The sequence below is a fragment of the Oncorhynchus tshawytscha genome, linkage group LG06, assembly GCF_018296145.1.
Source record: "Oncorhynchus tshawytscha isolate Ot180627B linkage group LG06, Otsh_v2.0, whole genome shotgun sequence".
NCBI classification, from domain to species: domain Eukaryota; kingdom Metazoa; phylum Chordata; class Actinopteri; order Salmoniformes; family Salmonidae; genus Oncorhynchus; species Oncorhynchus tshawytscha.
Window position 1 is genome coordinate 80055773 of NC_056434.1, and position 17894 is coordinate 80073666.

Below are 17894 nucleotides of genomic sequence, written 5' to 3' on the forward strand. Positions count from 1 at the left end.
ACACACACACAAACACACAAACAAACAAATACACTCACAGACACACGCACACACACACACACAGCACCCCCCACCAGGCACATTCTGTTCTCCCAAAATAAATGTTTGTTCTACCGATTTAGAAACTCATGAGTCACATGTAGCATTGAAGAATGAACTAAACAACCTTGAAAAGCTCCAACACTACAAACGTGACGTGACAAAGCAATAAGGCACACAACATCAGGAAACAATCAACTTACAGTGTCTGACAGTTCACACTTCATCTGGATAGTCCACCTGTAGATGCTGTACAGACTATCAGTAACATTTCAACTAACTATCGACTAAACCTAACTTTAACCCTTATCCTAACCCTTACTCTAAACCCAACCTTAAACCTTACTCTAAACCCAACCTTAAACCTTACTCTAAACCCAACCTTAACCCTTATCCTAACCCTTACTCTAAACCCAACCTTAACCCTTACTCTAAACCCAACCTTAACCCTTACTCTAAACCCAACCTTAACCCTTACTCTAAACCCAACCTTAAACCCTTACTCTAAACCCAACCTTAAACCTTACTCTAAACCCAACCTTAACCCTTACTCTAAACCCTAACTTTAACCCTTATCTAAACCCAACTCTAAACCCAACTAACCCTTATCCTAAACCCTTACTTTAAACCCATCCTTAACCCTTACTCTAAACCCAAACTTTAACCCTTATCCTAAACCCTTACTTTAAACCCATCCTTAACCCTTACTCTAAACCCTTACTTTAACCCTTATTCTAACCCTTACTCTAAACCCAACCTTAACCCTTACTCTAAACCCAACCTTAACCCTTACTCTAAACCCAACCTTAACCCTTACTCTAAACCCTTACTTTAACCCTTATCCTAACCCTTACTCTAAACCTAACCTTAACCCTTATCCTAACCCTTATTCTTACCCTATCCTTAGCCCTTATCCTAACCCTTACTCTAACCTAACCTTAACCCTAACCTTAGCAAGCAGTTGCTTATTGATAGTATTACCATCTGTAAAGCAGATGGACAATCCAGACTATCCAAATAAAGTGTGACGAGAGTTGTACTGTCACTGGTTTAAAAACACTGCTATGATTCTGTACATTAGTTACACTTGTGAACTTGGAATTGGACATGTGGAGAAGAAATAGTCTGGAGGTCTCTCTTTTACTGAGAGAACAGACAGAACTGTAAGCTCACTCTCAAAGCTATCTGTTCCTGAAACAATCCTTCTCCTGTCCCCCTCTCTATCCATCTTCTCACTCATCACCTCTTCCTCTCTTCACTCTCCCTCTCTCTTTAAACTTGCCTCTCTACCTGCTTCCCTCACTCTGTCTCTGTACGTGACATGACATCCCCCCTATACCCCACCTCCCTATGTCCTCTCCCCCATCCCCCTTCCTCCTCCCCCTATACCCCACCTCCCTATGTTCTCTCCCCCTCCCTCCTCCCCTATACCCCACCTCCCTATGTCCCCTCCCCCATCCCCCTCCCTCCTCCCCTATACCCCACCTCCCTATGTCCTCTCCCCCTTATACCCCACCTCCCTATGTCCTCTCCCCCATCCCTCCTCCCCTATACCTCACCCCCTATGTCCCCCTCCCTCCCTATACCCCACCTCCCTATGTCCTCTCCCACATCCCTCCTCCCCTATACCTCACCCCCTATGTCCCCCTCCCCTATACCCCACCTCCCTATGTCCTCTCCCCCATCCCCCTCCCTCCTCCCCTATACCCCAACTCCCTATGTCCCCTCCCCATCCTCCCTCCCTCCTCCCCTATACCCCACCTCCCTATGTCCTCTCCCCCATCCCCCTCCCTCCTCCCCTATACCCCACCTCCCTATGTCCCCTCCCCATCCCCCTCCCTCCTCCCCTATACCCCACCTCCCTATGTCCCCATCCCCCTCCCTCATCCCCTATACCTCACCTCCCTATGTCCCCCTCCCCTATACCTGACCTCCATATGTCCCCCTCCCCTATACCCCACCACCCTATGTCTCCTCCCCTCCCTCCCTCCTCCCCTATACCCCACCACCCTATGTCCCTCCCCCACCCCTATTTCCCACCTCCCTATATTCTCTCCCCCTCCCCTAAACCCCCTCCCTACATTCCCTCCCCCTCCCCTATACCCCACCTCCCTATATCCTCTCCCTCCTCCCATAGAATCCCACCTCCCTATGTCCCCTCCCCTATACGCCACCTCCCGATGTCCCCTCCCCCGCCCTTATACCCCACCTCTCTATGTCCCCTCCCTATACGCCACCTCCCGATGTCCCCTCCCCTCCCTCTCCCTTATACCCCACCTACCTATGTCCCCTGTCCCCTCCCCTATACCCCACCTCCCTATGTCCCCTCCCCCTCCCTTATACCCCACCTCCCCATGTCCCCTCCCTATACCCCACCTCCCTATGCCATCTCCCCTATACCCCACCTCTCTATGTCCCCTCCTCTATACCCCACCTCCCTATGTCCCCTCCCCCTCCCTTATACCCCACCTCCCTATGCCCCCTCCCTATATACCCCACCTCTCTATGTCCCCTCCCCTATACCCCACCTCCCTATATCCTCTCCCTCCTCCCATAGAATCCCACCTCCCTATGTCCTCTCCCCCTATACCCCACCTCCCTATGTCCTCTCCCCCATCCCTCCTCCCATATACCTCACCCCCTATGTCCCCCTCCCCTATACCCCACCTCCCTATGTCCTCTCCCCCATCCCCCTCCCTCCTCCCCTATACCCCACCTCCCTATGTCCTCTCCCCCTATACCCCACCTCCCTATGTCCTCTCCCCCATCCCTCCTCCCCTATACCTCACCCCCTATGTCCCCCTCCCCTATACCCCACCTCCCTATGTCCCCTCCCCCACCCCCCGCCCTCCTCCCCTATACCTCACCTCCCTATGTCCCCCTCCCCTATACCCCACCTCCCTATGTCCTCTCTCCCCATCCCCCTCCCTCCTCCCCTGTACCCCACCTCCCTATGTCCCCTCCCCCATCCCTCCTCCCTCCTCCCCACCTCCCTATGTCCCTCTCCCCCTATACCCCTACCTCCCTATGTCCTCTCCCCCATCCCCCTCCCTCATCCCCTATACCCCACCTCCCTATGTCCTCTCCCCCTATACCCCACCTCCCATGTCCTCTCCCCATCCCCCTCCCTCATCCCCTATACCTCACCTCCCTATGTCCCCCTCCCCTATACCCCACCTCCCTATGTCCTCTCCCCCATCCCCCTCCCTCCTCCCCTGTACCCCACCTCCCTATGTCCCTCCCCCATCCCTCCTCCCTCCTCCCCACCTCCCTATGTCCTCTCCCCTATACCCCACCTCCCTATGTCCTCTCCCCCATCCCCCTCCCTCATCCCCTATACCTCACCTCCCTATGTCCCCCTCCCCTATACCTGACCTCCATATGTCCCCCTCCCCTATACCCCACCACCCTATGTCTCCTCCTCCCTCCCTCCTCCCCTATACCCCACCACCCTATGTCCCCTCCCCCACCCCTATTTCCCACCTCCCTATATTCTCTCACCCTCCCTAAACCCCCTCCCTACATCCCTCCCCCCTCCCCTATACCCCACCTCCCTATATCCTCTCCCTCCTCCCATAGAATCCCACCTCCCTATGTCCCCTCCCCTATACGCCACCTCCCGATGTCCCCTCCCCCGCCCTTATACCCCACCTCTCTATGTCCCCTCCCCTATACGCCACCTCCCGATGTCCCCTCCCTCTCCCTTATACCCCACCTACCTATGTCCCCTGTCCCCTCCCCTATACCCCACCTCCCCATGTCCCCTCCCCTATACCCCACCTCCCTATGCCCCCCCCCTATACCCCACCTCTCTATGTCCCCTCCTCTATACCCCACCTCCCTATGTCCCCTCCCCTCCCTTATACCCCACCTCCCTATGCCCCCTCCCCTATACCCCACCTCTCTATGTCCCCTCCCCTATACCCCACCTCCCTATGTCCCCTCCCCCTCCCTTATACCCCACCTCCCTATGCCCCCTCCCCTATACCTCACCTCCCTATGCCCCCTCCCCTATACCTCACCTCTCTATGTCCCTCCCCTATACCCCACCTCCCTATGTCCCCTCCCCTCCCTTATACCCCACCCCCATGGCCCCTCCCCTATGCCCCACCTCCCCTCCCCTATACCCCACCTCCCTATGTCCCCTCTCCCCCTCCCCTATACCCCACCTCCCTATGTCCTCTCCCCTCCCCCTCCTCTATACCCAACCTCCCTATGTCCCCTCTCCCCTCCCCTCTCATCTCTTGGACATGAGATGTGTCACACAGTGTGTGTGTGTGTGTGTGTGTGTGTGTGTGTGTGTGTGTGTGTGTGTGTGTGTGTGTGTGTGTGTGTGTGTGTGTGTGCTCACCCTGCTGTCCAGCTCAGAGGGGAACTTAGTCTGGAAGCGACAGGTAGTCCCTTGGCTGTAGTCTCTCTGGATGAACACCTTGGTGGCTACAGACACACTGTGTCTCAACTCCTGTAGGTTATGGAACTATGGAGAGAGAGAGGCAGGGGAGAGACGGGAGAGAGAGATACAGAAAGGGGGAGGGAGAAAGGGGGAGCGAGAGAGACAGAGAAGGGGTGAGAGAGGCAGAGAGAGGGGAGAGACGGGAGAGAGAGATACAAGGGGGAGGGAGAAAGGGGGAGCGAGAGAGAGAGACGGGAGAGAGAGACAGAGAGGGGGAAGGAGAGAGGGGAGGGAGAGAGACAGAGAAGGGGAGAGAGAGGCAGAGAGAGGGAGAGAGAGAGACATAGGGAGACAGAGAGAGACAGAGAGGGGGAGAGAGAGGGGGAGAAGGACAGAGAGACAGAGAGGGGGAGAGAGAGGGGGAGAAGGACAGAGAGACAGAGAGGGGGAGTGTGAAATAAAGAGGGGTAAGGGAGAGAGGGAGAAGGAGAACATCCAGACAATGCAGTACAGTCCCCTTAATGTCTCTCTCAGTGGCTGCAATCGCCTCTCCCTCCATCCCTCCAATCCATCTTTCCCTCCATCCCTCTCTCCCTCAATCTCTCTGCCATCCCTCTCTCCCTCAGTGGCTCTAAATATAATTTTGACTAACACTAACATGCCTCTCCCTTCGTCCCTCTCAAAGCTGCATTTGTACAACAGTATGCAGGCCACTACTCATGAATTTATCATCTCTGCATTATTTCAAGAGGAAAAGAGAATAGAGGGGGATGAGAGGAGTAGAGGGAGAGAGAGAAGAGATGGATGAGAGGAGGAGAGAAATAAGAGGGGGTTGAGAGGAGGAGAGGGAGAGAGAAGAAAAGAGGGATGAGGGGAAGAGAGGGAGAGAGAGAAGATGGGGATGAGAGAGGGAGAGAGAGAGAAGAGGGGGATGAGAGGAAGAGAGAGAAGAGAGGTAGGCTCTGACAGCCCTCAGTCAGTCCCGTGAGATTAGTCTTTCTTTCTCAAGTTCAGGTTTTTCTTCCTTCCAACTTTTTTTCTTCTCCATCCTTCTGTTGCTTGTTTACCACAACAAGTGTTCTTCTTTTCATTGTGAATGAAGAGGTAGATACAGGAATTTGAATTGCATCAAATACAAAATATCTTATGAAGCTTAAAATGGAAACTGTAAATGGTATTGTCAAGCTGCATACTACAGTTGTAGTTCAGGATATTCACATACTTGATGATAGGAATCTGTGTACCTTTCCAATTGATTTATTTGCATTTTATTAGGATCCCCATTAGCTGTTGTAAAAGCAGCAGCTACTCTTCCTGGGGTCCAACACAACACATGAAACATGACATAATACAGAACATTTTTTAAAAAAGAACAGATCGAGGACAGAACTACATCCATTTAAAAAAACACCCATAGCCTACATATCAATACACACATAACAGGGGAGTGGCATTGTGCCGTGAGGTGTTGCTTTATCTGTTTTTTTAAACCAGGTTTGTTGTTCATTTGAGCAATATTAGATGGGAGGTCCATTCAATAATGGCTCTATAAAATACTGTACGCTTTCTTGAATTTGTTCTGGATATACATCTTGAATTTGTTCTGGATATACATCTTGAATTTGTTCTGGATATACACCTTGAATTTGTTCTGGATATACATCTTGGATTTGTTCTGGATATACACCTTGAATTTGTTCTGGATATACATCTTGGATTTGTTCTGGATATACATCTTGAATTTGTTCTGGATATACATCTTGGATTTGTTCTGGATATACACCTGGAATTTGTTCTGGATATACACCTGGAATTTGTTCTGGATATACATCTTGAATTTGTTCTGGATATACATCTTGAATTTGTTCTGGATATACACCTGGAATTTGTTCTGGATATACACCTGAGCTGGTAGCCATCTGGTTGTCATCGTGCTAGATATAGATTGTCACAAGCCTGGGACAATCCGCGGTTCCAGCTACAAGGTCTAACCGCGTCACGGGCAGCGTTCAAGCCCTCAAGGAAACCCTGCTAGCTTGATAGACAGCTAACAGTGGCAGTTATGCTAGCTGCTACGCCAAGCAGCTCATCAAACCCTTGGTCAGCAGGATCCCTGGACAGATTGCAGCGGTCCCAGCAACGGATTACCAACCGCGTTGAGGGATCCAAAATTAAAAGGTAGCTAGCTAGTAACCAACACTTTTTCAGAAACTTTCCAAACTTTCCAAAACAACAAACCGAGTTCTCCCTCATTCCGCGTTTATAAAAAAAGTATTAATTCATTCATCATGAATACAGAATAAAGTTCTGAAGATCTCATTGGCTTAGATTTTTTCCTTAGCCAATCAGCAGCTAAAGTCAAACACGTCTAATAGAAGTTACATCACATCATGCATTTTTAAAACAGGCTACATGGAAACAACCAAAAAGCAGACTAGTTACAAAACCCCCCCCCCAACACACACACAAACAAACAAACTCCCCCACACACACAAACACACACACTAATTCCATTATTCCTTAGAGGACTGATTGGAGAGAACAATTAGACTATTACAACATTACACAGGGCTTCTGTTATCTGGCTCGCTCCCTCCCTCCACCCTTCTCTACCTTCATCCCTCTCTCCCTCCAACCCTCTCTCCCTCCTTCCTTCTCTCCCTTCATCCCTCTCTCCCTCCATCCTTCTCTCCCTTCATCCCTCTCTCCCTCCATCCTTCTCTCCCTTCATCCCTCTCTCCCTCCATCCTTCTCTACCTTCATCCCTCTCTCCCTCCAACCCTCTCTTCCTCCTTCCTTCTCTCCCTTCATCCCTCTCCCTCCATCCTTCTCTCCCTTCATCCCTCTCTCCCTCCATCCTTCTCTCCCTTCATCCCTCTCTCCCTCCATCCTTCTCTCCCTTCATCCCTCTCTCCCTCCATCCTTCTCTCCCTTCATCCCTGTCTCCCTCCACTCTTCTCTACCTTCATCCCTCTCTCCCTCCACCCTTCTCTCCCTTCATCCCTCTCTCCCTCCACCCTTCTCTCCCTTCATCCCTCTCTCCCTTCATCCCTCTCTCCCTCCATCCTTCTCTTCTCTCCATCCTTCATTTCCTTCCCTTCTTCCTCCCTGTTTTGTCTGCCTGACTGCCTGTCTGTCTGTCTGTCTGTCTGTCTGTCTGTCTGTCTGTCTGTCTGTCTGTCTGTCTGTCTGTCTGTCTGTCTGTCTGCTGTCCTGACTGCCTGTCTGTCCTGTCTGTCTGTCTGTCTGTCTGTCTGTCTGTCTGTCTGTCTGCCCGACTGCCTGTCTGCCTGCCTGCCTGTCTGTCTGTCTGTCTGCCTGCCTGTCTGCCTGCCTGCCTGCCTGCCTGTGCCTGCCTCTGTCTGCCTGTCTGTCTGTCTGTCTGTCTGTCTGTCTGTCTGACTGCCTGTCTGTCCCTGCCTATCTCTCTTTTTCTCCCCTTCTCTCTGTCTTTCTCTCCCTGTCTTAATCTCTCCCTCTCTCTCTCCCCCTCTCTTGCTCTCTCTCTCCCCTCTCTCTTTCCCCTCTACCCTCTCTGTCTCTCTCACTCCACACACGACACAGACATACACATTGTTCCGAAAGGGTTCTTTGTGCACCCTCTCTCCTTTTCAACAACCAGCTTGTTCTGACTGCTTTCCTCTGGATGTTAGGCCTCAACTCGGAATGGTTAAAGTAAGGGTTAAGAGTTAAAGTAAGGGTTAAGGTTTGGGATAGGCTTAAAACAAACAAACGTGCAACCTTTGGAATCAGAGACAGATGCTTATGCTTGTCCACCATACCCGTCCACAAAACCCTTGCAAAACGGAACCCTACGTTCTCAGACATGGATGGACACGGATTACTGACTTGTATCATGGGTGACCTGGCTGCTATATGAGCTGCATTTGAGACTCCAGTGGGTGATGGTTACAAACGGCAGCAGCCTGTTCACATTAAATATGTCATGGATAATTGATGGGTCTTGGACATGAGATTTGTCACCTGTGTGTGTGTGTGTGTGTGTGTGTGTGTGTGTGTGTGTGTGTGTGTGTGTGTGTGTGTGTGTGTGTGTGTGTGTGTGTGTGTGTGTGTGTGTGTGTGTGTGTGTGTGTTTGATGGACCACCAGAGAAAATCCGCACGGCTCTGCCATCGACTCGAAGGCCTGGAAACACAACAGACATATCTGACAGCTCAGTGTTCGGCTCCACTGCCTGACTTACATGGTCAGAAACCCCATCTCACGCTGGGCTCCACAAACCAGTGGGTCTGACAGAACACAGAATACAGTCTGACAAGGCCTAGGAGTCTCTGAGCAACAACTGTGCTTGTTACAGTGGACAGCAAAGACCTTGACACCCCCCTCCCCCACATACGCACACACAAGAGCGCTAACCAGCAGGCCAGGTCAGAGAGTGGGACCGCCTGAGACAAAATACCCACACTAACATATTGTATACTACATACTTACTGAGTATATACTGCATACTATATACTATTAGTTCAATTTAGTATACTGTAAACAAACAGTATCATTTCAGTTGAGTGTACTAGCGCTTTGCCTGTCTACCGGAAGTTGATGCTGTTGCTATGCAACCTCTTGCTAGCTTGTTAGCATAACAAATTACAAACTAGACATTTTACGACTTCGGGTATGTTATTAAATTCAATCTGGAGTGCCAGAGTGAGCTCAGAGTGAGCTCTGGACGTTCGTAATTTCAGAGCGTTGTCAGTTTGTAATTTCAGAGCGTTGTCAGATTGTCAGTTTGTAATTTCAGAGCGTTGTCAGATTGTCCGTTTGTGAATTCGTAGGGTTCAGAGCGGACACTGGATGCTCTGGCTACACTCAGACGAGAGTGCTCTGAAACCAGAGTAGATAACCAGAGAGAATTTAGAAATGCACCCAGTTCTCCATTGAGAACGCACAATGACTTTACCACTTAGCTAAACTAAGAATGACAGGAATAATCAAGTCAATAAACGTTGGGTAGTTAGTTAGATAGCATGTAGTTAAAATATTGGCAAATTATGTATTAGTAGCCAACTAACGTTAGGTAGCTAGCTAACATACTGTTGTAATGAAATGTTATCCGTTTCATAAGGAAAGCATAGCCAACAAATTGTCAGTTAATGTAACTTATTTGAAAAGTCATTACTTTATGACATTGCTGAACATTTTGTTAACATTTTTCATAATTCTTTAAAGCAATACGTTTGTATCCGCTCTCGTTGAACATATTTCCGCCATTTTCTTTAAATCTGAAAACGTTGTGAAGCCATGCCCATTTTCTGAAGAATTGCATTATGGGCCCTAAAAGCACGGAAATGGGCCCTAGTGTCCACTGCTTGTATACATTATGGGCCCTAGTGTACACTGCTTGTATAGATTATGGGCCCTAGTGTCCACTGCTTGTATAGATTATGGACCCTAGTATCCACTGCTTGTATACATTATGGGCCCTAGTGTTCACTGCTTGTATACATTATGGGCCCTAGTATACACTGCTTGTATAGATTATGGGCCCTAGTGTCCACTGCTTGTATACATTATGGGCCTAGTGTCCACTGCTTGTATACATTATGGGCCCTAGTGTCCACTGCTTGTATAGATTATGGGCCCTAGTGTCCACTGCTTGTATAGATTATGGGCCCTAGTGTCCACTGCTTGTATAGATTATGGGCCCTAGTGTCCACTGCTTGTATAGAATATGGGCCCTAGTGTTCACTGCTTGTATACATTATGGGCCCTAGTATACACTGCTTGTATACATTATGGGCCCTAGTATACACTGCTTGTATACATTATGGGCCCTAGTATACACTGCTTGTATACATTATGGGCCCTAGTGTCCACTGCTTGTATACATTATGGGCCCTAGTGTCCACCGCTTGTATAGATTATGGGCCCTAGGGTCCACTGCTTGTATACATTATGGGCCCTAGTGTTCACTGCTTGTATAGATTATGGGCCTAGTGTCCACTGCTTGTATACTTCTTATTTTGGCAAATGTAGTATGACATCCTTGACCTTTAACCATTCCAAGTTCTATCTATACTATGACCAATAAACATACTACATACTTACATTTACATCACAAATAGTAGGATTAATGCAGTTAGTATGAGTATTCAAACATATAGTAGCATAGGCTGTGCAGCTCTGCCCTCTACCCACCTGTAAAGGGTACAGCTCTGCCCCCTACCCATCTGTAGAAGGTACAGCTCTGCCCCCTACCCATCTGTAAAGGGTACAGCTCTGACCCCTACCTATCTGTAAAGGGCACAGCACTGCCCCCTACCCATCTGCAAAGGGTACAGCTCTGCCCCTACCCATCTGTAAATGGTACAGGTCGGCCCCCTACCCATCTGTAAATGGTACAGGTCGGCCCCCTACCCATCTGTAAATGGTACAGGTCGGCCCCCTACCCATCTGTAAATGGTACAGGTCGGCCCCCTACCCATCTGTAAAGGGTACAGCTCTGCTCTCCACCCATCTGTAAAGGGTACAGCTCTGCTCTCCACACATCAATAAAAGGGTACAGCTCTGCCCTCCAACCATATGTAGAGGGTACAGCCCCCACCCATTTGTAGAGGGTACAGCTCTGCCCACTACCCATTTGTAGAGGGTAGAGGAGTCTGAACAACATCCCAGGACACTAAGTCTGTGTCCCAAATGGCACCCTATTCCTTAGTGCCATAGGTCTTTGGTCAAAAGTAGTGCACTAAGTAGGGAATAGGGAGCCATTTTGGGTCACAGTCTAAGCCCTTCACTGGTCAAAACGCCAGTTGGTTAGAGCGTGGCGGTAGCATCTCAAAGGTTGAGGGTTCAATTCCTACAAGGATCACACAACAAATGCATACACTCACTGTACTGTTTGGGTAGCAGTGTCTACTGAGTGACATGTAACTGCTTTATTTTAATTAATTAATAAACAATTGATCAGATTAGTGGTTAAAAGGATAATATAATATGCCATCAGACAGTGACATCAGACAACTAGGACAGTCACCCCATCACAGAGTGACATCAGACAACCAGGACAGTCACCCCATCAGACAACCAGGACAGTCACCCCATCAGACAGTGACATCAGACAACCAGGAAAGTCACCCCATAAGATAGCGACAGGCAAACAGTCAGAGCACATCCCTGCTGGCATTACAACTTGCTAAAAATAACACAGCCTCACACACCCGCACACACCCGCAGACACACACACACACACACACACACACACACACACACACACACACACACACACACACACAGTTAGTTAGAGGAATTTGTTTGTGAACGGTGTGTGTTTGTGTGTGAGTTGTTGATGCTGTTAGTTAGAGGACACAGCATCACAGCACATCCAGGCTAGGGAATATAGGCAGCTACAATCCAGATGACTTAGAAATGAGTGTTGAAATCCTGTTCAGATGACTTAGAAATTAGTGTTGAAATCCTGTTCAGATGACTTAGAAATGAGTGTTGAAATCCTGTTCAGATGACTTAGAAATTAGTGTTGAAATCCTGTTCAGATGACTTAGAAATTAGTGTTGAAATCCTGTTCAGATGACTTAGAAATGAGTGTTGAAATCCTGTTCAGATGACTTAGAAATGAGTGTTGAAATCCTGTTCAGGTGACTTTAAAATGAGTGTTGAAATCCTGTTCAGATGACTTAGAAATGAGTGTTGAAATCCTGTTCAGATTCCTGGTGTGACCAACCTGGTGCTGAACACAGATGATCTACACATTTCAAGACTGTTTACACCCACTGAGCAAGAGCCAAGTCTGCACAAGTCTTCAGGTTTTAGGCCAGGTTACTCTTTAGGTTTTAGGCCAGGTTACTCTTCAGGTTTTAGGCCAGGTAACTTTTCAGGTTTTAGATCAGGCTACTATATAGGTTTTAGGCCAGGTTACACTTCAAGTGAGTATTCTTCGTCTTCAAAAAAGTATGAAAATGTATGCACTCAACACTGTATGTCTCTCTGGAGAAGAGGGTCTGCTAAATGCCTAATATGTCATGTAAAATGTCTAACCCAGAATCTCATTTACAACTCAGCCAGCTCTGCATAGAAATGTATTAACATTTCCAGAGTATGCATAATATAATGAGAAATGCGACCACACAAGCACGCACACACACACAAACACACCCACACACACACACTCACACAGACACATCTTTGCCTCTGTCCATTTCCAGAGTATACATAATATAATGGGAAATGTGAACACACACACCCACACACACTCACACACTCACATCTTTGCCTCTGTCCATGGTGCTGATCATTATATGGTGGAGTGACCTCTAGCTGCGTGTACCCATCCGACCAACCAAGTTGGAGTCATGGAGGGACACAGACATACGTTCAAGAAATGTAGCCTTGATCAAGATTCATACATTGATATGCGCCTTCGATAACGGAATTGACAGTTACTCTTTCTTTGACATTCGGAACATACAGTGGTCTACCGGTGAAAGAAAAAGAGCGACTGTCTTTATATTTGGCCGATAGGTAAAATATTATTCAGTTTGCCGCCAGCTGCCTTCTTGTTGTTGATCCCCGTTTCCGCCGTGTTAAAACAACCCTCCCGCCACCGAATGATACAGTGCACCAGGTGTTGGCTACTTCGTTGTTCATTCAAACAGCCCGTATCTCCTCGGTTGAATCAAAGGCACAGCAAGGATAAACTGCATATCGCTATCAGACGAACCAAATGAGACAAAATCAACCTTCCATTCCGTTTCTCTCACAATTAGAAAAAATATATAAATTTCCATTCATTATTATCCACAAGAACGAAGACGTTAAATTAGCCGAAATTGTTACCTCAGTCGACATGTTGCCATGAGACGGTGCAGGATCTGTCCCGTGCTGAAATCTTCTGCTCTTGGGACTGCGCGGCTCGAGCTTCGCGGGAGGGCGGGAACGCACTAGCGAGGCTCGAGTGTGTGTGAGTGAGTGAGTGAGTGAGTGAGTAAGAGAGAGTGAGTGAGTGAGTGAGTGAGAGAGAGAGAGAGAGAGAGAGAGAGAGAGAGAGAGAGAGAGATGATCTGGGGTGAGTGGTTGGTAATTTGGTCATTACAAAACGTGGATAGTTTATAATTATACCAATGATGGAGAAGAAAGAGAAGTTCTGAGATATGAAAGAGCAGACAGGAGTCTTCAAAGAAAGGATGCTGTGTAACAATATATCACTGTTTCCTCTGTGTAAAAAACAGAGGTCATTTTTCTTTTGGTTTCCCAAGTTTATTAATAATTAATAGGAAATGCCTGCTTTTCCATCCTTCTCTCCATCCTTCTCTCCATCAGCTGTAAACAACAACAACTGTTATCTCCTGCTGTTTCCTTGATAACTCCGTCAAGCACAAAGACTGAGAGAGAAACTTGAGGCAACAATCATCAACAATCAACATTGCTGTGTTCCTGTCGAATTGGACTGATTTGCAAGTTCTCTCTGAAAAATGTAGTTAATTTAATCTGATTTCCATAAGGTTCCATTACTTTGTCCACATCTGAACACGCAAAAAACATTTAGATAATTTTCATTACATTTTGGGTGTTATATTTAACTTGTGTACACCTGTGGTGTTCCCTTTGACCAGTCATTAGAAATGAATGGGTGAGACTACAATTAGTGTATGAAATTGAGTTCGGGCACATGCCCATTCATCAGATGGACACACTTCCTCTCCCAGACCCCCACATGATAAGGTATGTAGATGGTGACAGAAAACACAAAGAACTTCCCCTTCTTAGTTTCCATGGCAACCCCCATGGGAACCTTTCCCCAATAGAATCTTTCCCCGAGGGAATCCTACCTGTTGGCATTCTCACAAACAATCACAACATTGTTTCAATAATATATAGAACTTTTCTTGCAGCTCTGGTATATAAAGCTATATAAAGCACAATTCATTCTGTGGCAGCACAATGACCAAACTGTATACTGTATGTGAGGCTCTAGTGTAACGGCATTCGAGAGAAGAAGGTGAGGACCAAGGTGCAGCGTGGTACGTGTTCATAATTATTTTAATAGAACACTGAAAATACAAAAACAACAATGTGAACGAACGAAACCGAAACAGTTCTGTCTGGTACAGATACGAAACAGAAAACAACTACCCACAACCAGGCTGCCTAAGTATGGTTCTCAATCAGAGACAACGATTGACAGCTGCCTCTGATTGGGAACCATACTAGGCCAAGCACATCGAAATACAAACATAGAATAAAACATAGAAGCCACCCCAACTCACCCCCTGACCATCCTAAAGCAGAGACATACAAAAGGAACTAAGGTCAGGATGTGACATCTTGACACTGGTGAGGAGGAGAGAGTAGAGAGGAGAGAGTCCTTGTTAAACTTTGACACAAAGTAGTCTGTGATAAATAGCACAATATGTTTCATCTGAGTGTTTTTTATAGTCAAAATAATTCATACATTATGCTTTTTTTAAACTCAAAATCGAGTTGTATGAGCTCAGGTCAATGAGGCCAACAAGCCATGAATAGCAAATAGAAGTTCAAAACTTGAACTTAAGTTGATAAAAAGATCTAACACAACATTAGGTGATAATATATGTATGATTGATTGTGTTGACAGTATAACGCAGTCAAGCACAAACACTGAGGGAGAAACGTTAGACAGCTATAATTTACATTTACAGTTTTTTCCAACTGCTTACACACAAAATCTTTTCATGTCACACGATTTTTGAAACCTCTCACTCAAAGTGCAAATCTACACACCAAATGTGAAAAACCATAAGCTATTTCTCAGCCTTTGACTCAGTTGTCAATTGCATAAAACACTTTTTCAAAATACCACACACAATTCTCAACCTAAAACACAAAAATCTAACAGGAAGTGACTTGCTTTCCTTTTCCAAACACAACCAATCAAAATGCTACACTTATTCACCAGGTCACACACACACTCCTCACATGTGCAAACACTAATAGCTTAACTTAAACACCAATCACTGCTTTACTGTAGTATAGGCCTATAAATAGGTCAAAGGTCAGATTACCTGTTTTGCACAATGGATGCCAACAATGGACAGAGAGCAAGAGGAGTAGGAGGGAGAGGAAGAGGACGAGGGCAAAGAAGAGAAGGAAGGAGAGGCATCTCTAATGAGATTAGGGCAACATTTGTTGATCATGTGATCAACCACGGTCTGACCATGAGAGAGGCTGGACTGAGAGTCCAGCCCAATTTGAGTCGATTTACAGTGGCGTCCATAATTCGAACCTTCAGAACTGAGAACAGGTATGCAACTATCTAATGACTCTTTTAGCATTACAGTAATGTACTGTAAAACACGTATGACTTCATAGTATTGCATAAACATTTGTAACTCTAAGCCATCCATTTACTGCACTGCAATGAATGAATGAGGTTGGTTATCATGCTGTACTACATTTTTTTGTACATTGTTTACAGTTCCTATGCTGAACACATAATGGGTTTGAATTCTGTACAGAGTGGAAAGGCAAAGACATCATGGAGGACGAGGACGCTTGTTTACAGATGTACAAGAGACAGCAATTATAAATATGGTTTTGGCCAACAATGCAATTAGGATACGAGAGATAAGAGAGCATATCTTGAATAATGACACCATATTTACAGTTTTTTTGGATTGCTTACACACTAAAATTAAAAGTAGTACACTATTAGCAAAACCTTACACTCAAGAAGCAAAACATCAGCCCATATTTACACAACTATAAGTACATTGTCAACCTCACACTTGTTGCAAAACTACACACAGTGATTTGCAAAACACTAAACACACATTACACACAAACATCTATCATGAAGTCACATCCTTGCAATACCAAAGCACTGACTGTCAGATTACCACACCCTCCAACCTATTGGTTCAACACAGTCATCAGGTGTGCAAACACTCGTTTGCTTAATTGTAGACACACCAATCAGGTGTATTAGCACTATAAAAAGCAGCAGGTGAGTTCATCGGCCTTCAAGCACAATGGAAAGAGTCAGAGAAAGAGGAGGACGAGGAGAACGAGGAGGACGAGGAGGACGAGAAGGACGAGGAGGACGAGGAGGAGGAAGAGGAAGACAAGAAGGTGCTCAAAGAGGACCGAATCTGACAAATGAGATCCGCGCAACACTGGTTGACCACGTTGTCAACCACGGCCTGACGCTGAGGGAGGCTGGACTGCGAGTACAGCCAAATCTAAGCCGATATACAGTGGCAAGTGTGATGAGAACATTTAGACTGGAAAATAGGTATTGTAAAAATATCATCATATCAAAAACATCTACACAGTTTCAGTAACTGCTTACAGTACTGTATTCTATGCACTATCAGCACTTCTGTTACCTTTTCCTGTGAAATTACTGTACTACTGTATACTGTTTTTTTTCTACATAGGATTGAGGGTCAGGGACGACATGGTTTTGGCCAACAATGCTATAACACTCAAGCAGCTCCAAGCTAACATTGTCAGTAACCACGCCATTTTCAACGATATCCATCAGGTCTCAACATCAACACTGGAACGCATCCTAAAGAAAAAACATATTCAAATGAAGCAAATTTATCGAGTGCCTTTCGAGCGCAATTCCAAAAGGGTGAAACGACTGCGGCATGATTATGCAGAGGTATGTATTCACTTTAGCAGTGTGATCTTGTATACTGTCTCATAATCTTTTACTGTACTGTAATATGTATACTAGATCTACACTGAACTACACAATTTTGCCTGACACTGTTTTTCAGAGAGTTTTACGAATGGATGGAGAGGAGATCCAGCATCAGTTCATTTACGTAGATGAGGCTGGGTTCAACCTGACGAGAACACGAAGGAGGGGAAGAAACATCATTGGACACAGGGCTATAGTCAATGTCCCAGTGCAACGTGGGGGTAATATAACACTCTGTGCAGCCATTACACAGAATGGGGTCCTCCACCGCCATGCCCATATGGGTCCTTACAACACAGCACTCATACTTACATTCTTGGACCAATTGCATAACAGCAGCAAATCAAATCGATCATATGCAATACATTGTTGTCTGGGACAATGTGTCTTTCCACCGCTCTGGTCTGGTTCAGAACTGGCTTCAGCAACATCCACATTTCACCCTCCTATATCTTCCACCATACTCTCCATTCCTCAACCCTATAGAAGAGTTTTTCTCGGCATGGCGGTGGAAGGTATATGATCTCCGTCTCCAGGCTGAGGTACCCCTCATCCAAGCCATGGAGGAGGCCTGTGACCAGGTGGAGGTAGCAGCAATGCAAGGATGGATTCGTCATTCAAGACGTTTCTTTCCAAGGTGTCTTGCTAATGACAACATTACCTGCGATGTTGATGAAATTCTCTGGCCAGATCCAGCTAGGCAAAGAGACAATGTCTAGTTATTTTTATTTTTTTATTTTGATCTTACAATACGTAAAGTGACGTTTGGTTACAGTATTATGAATCTCCATGTCAACATTTTGGG

General features: G+C 46.6%; 1 protein-coding gene across 3 annotated transcripts in view; it reads right to left on the reverse strand.

Annotated features, from left to right (window-relative positions):
* LOC112253195 (golgin subfamily A member 7B-like) overlaps window positions 1–13360 on the reverse strand; it is a 43655-nt gene extending 30295 nt beyond the window's left edge. For all 3 annotated transcript variants that reach the window (XR_006083657.1, XR_006083658.1, XM_042323671.1), the window contains exons 1-2: window positions 13240–13360; window positions 4391–4516 (exon numbers count right to left, since the gene is read on the reverse strand). Coding sequence is in view for 1 of the 3 variants with exons in the window: in XM_042323671.1 (XP_042179605.1) it covers window positions 4391–4516; window positions 13240–13251 (138 nt within the window). In the remaining 2 variants the exon portion in view is untranslated. The remainder of the gene's footprint in view (window positions 1–4390; window positions 4517–13239) is intronic.
* Window positions 13361–17894: the final 4534 nt, after the last annotated feature.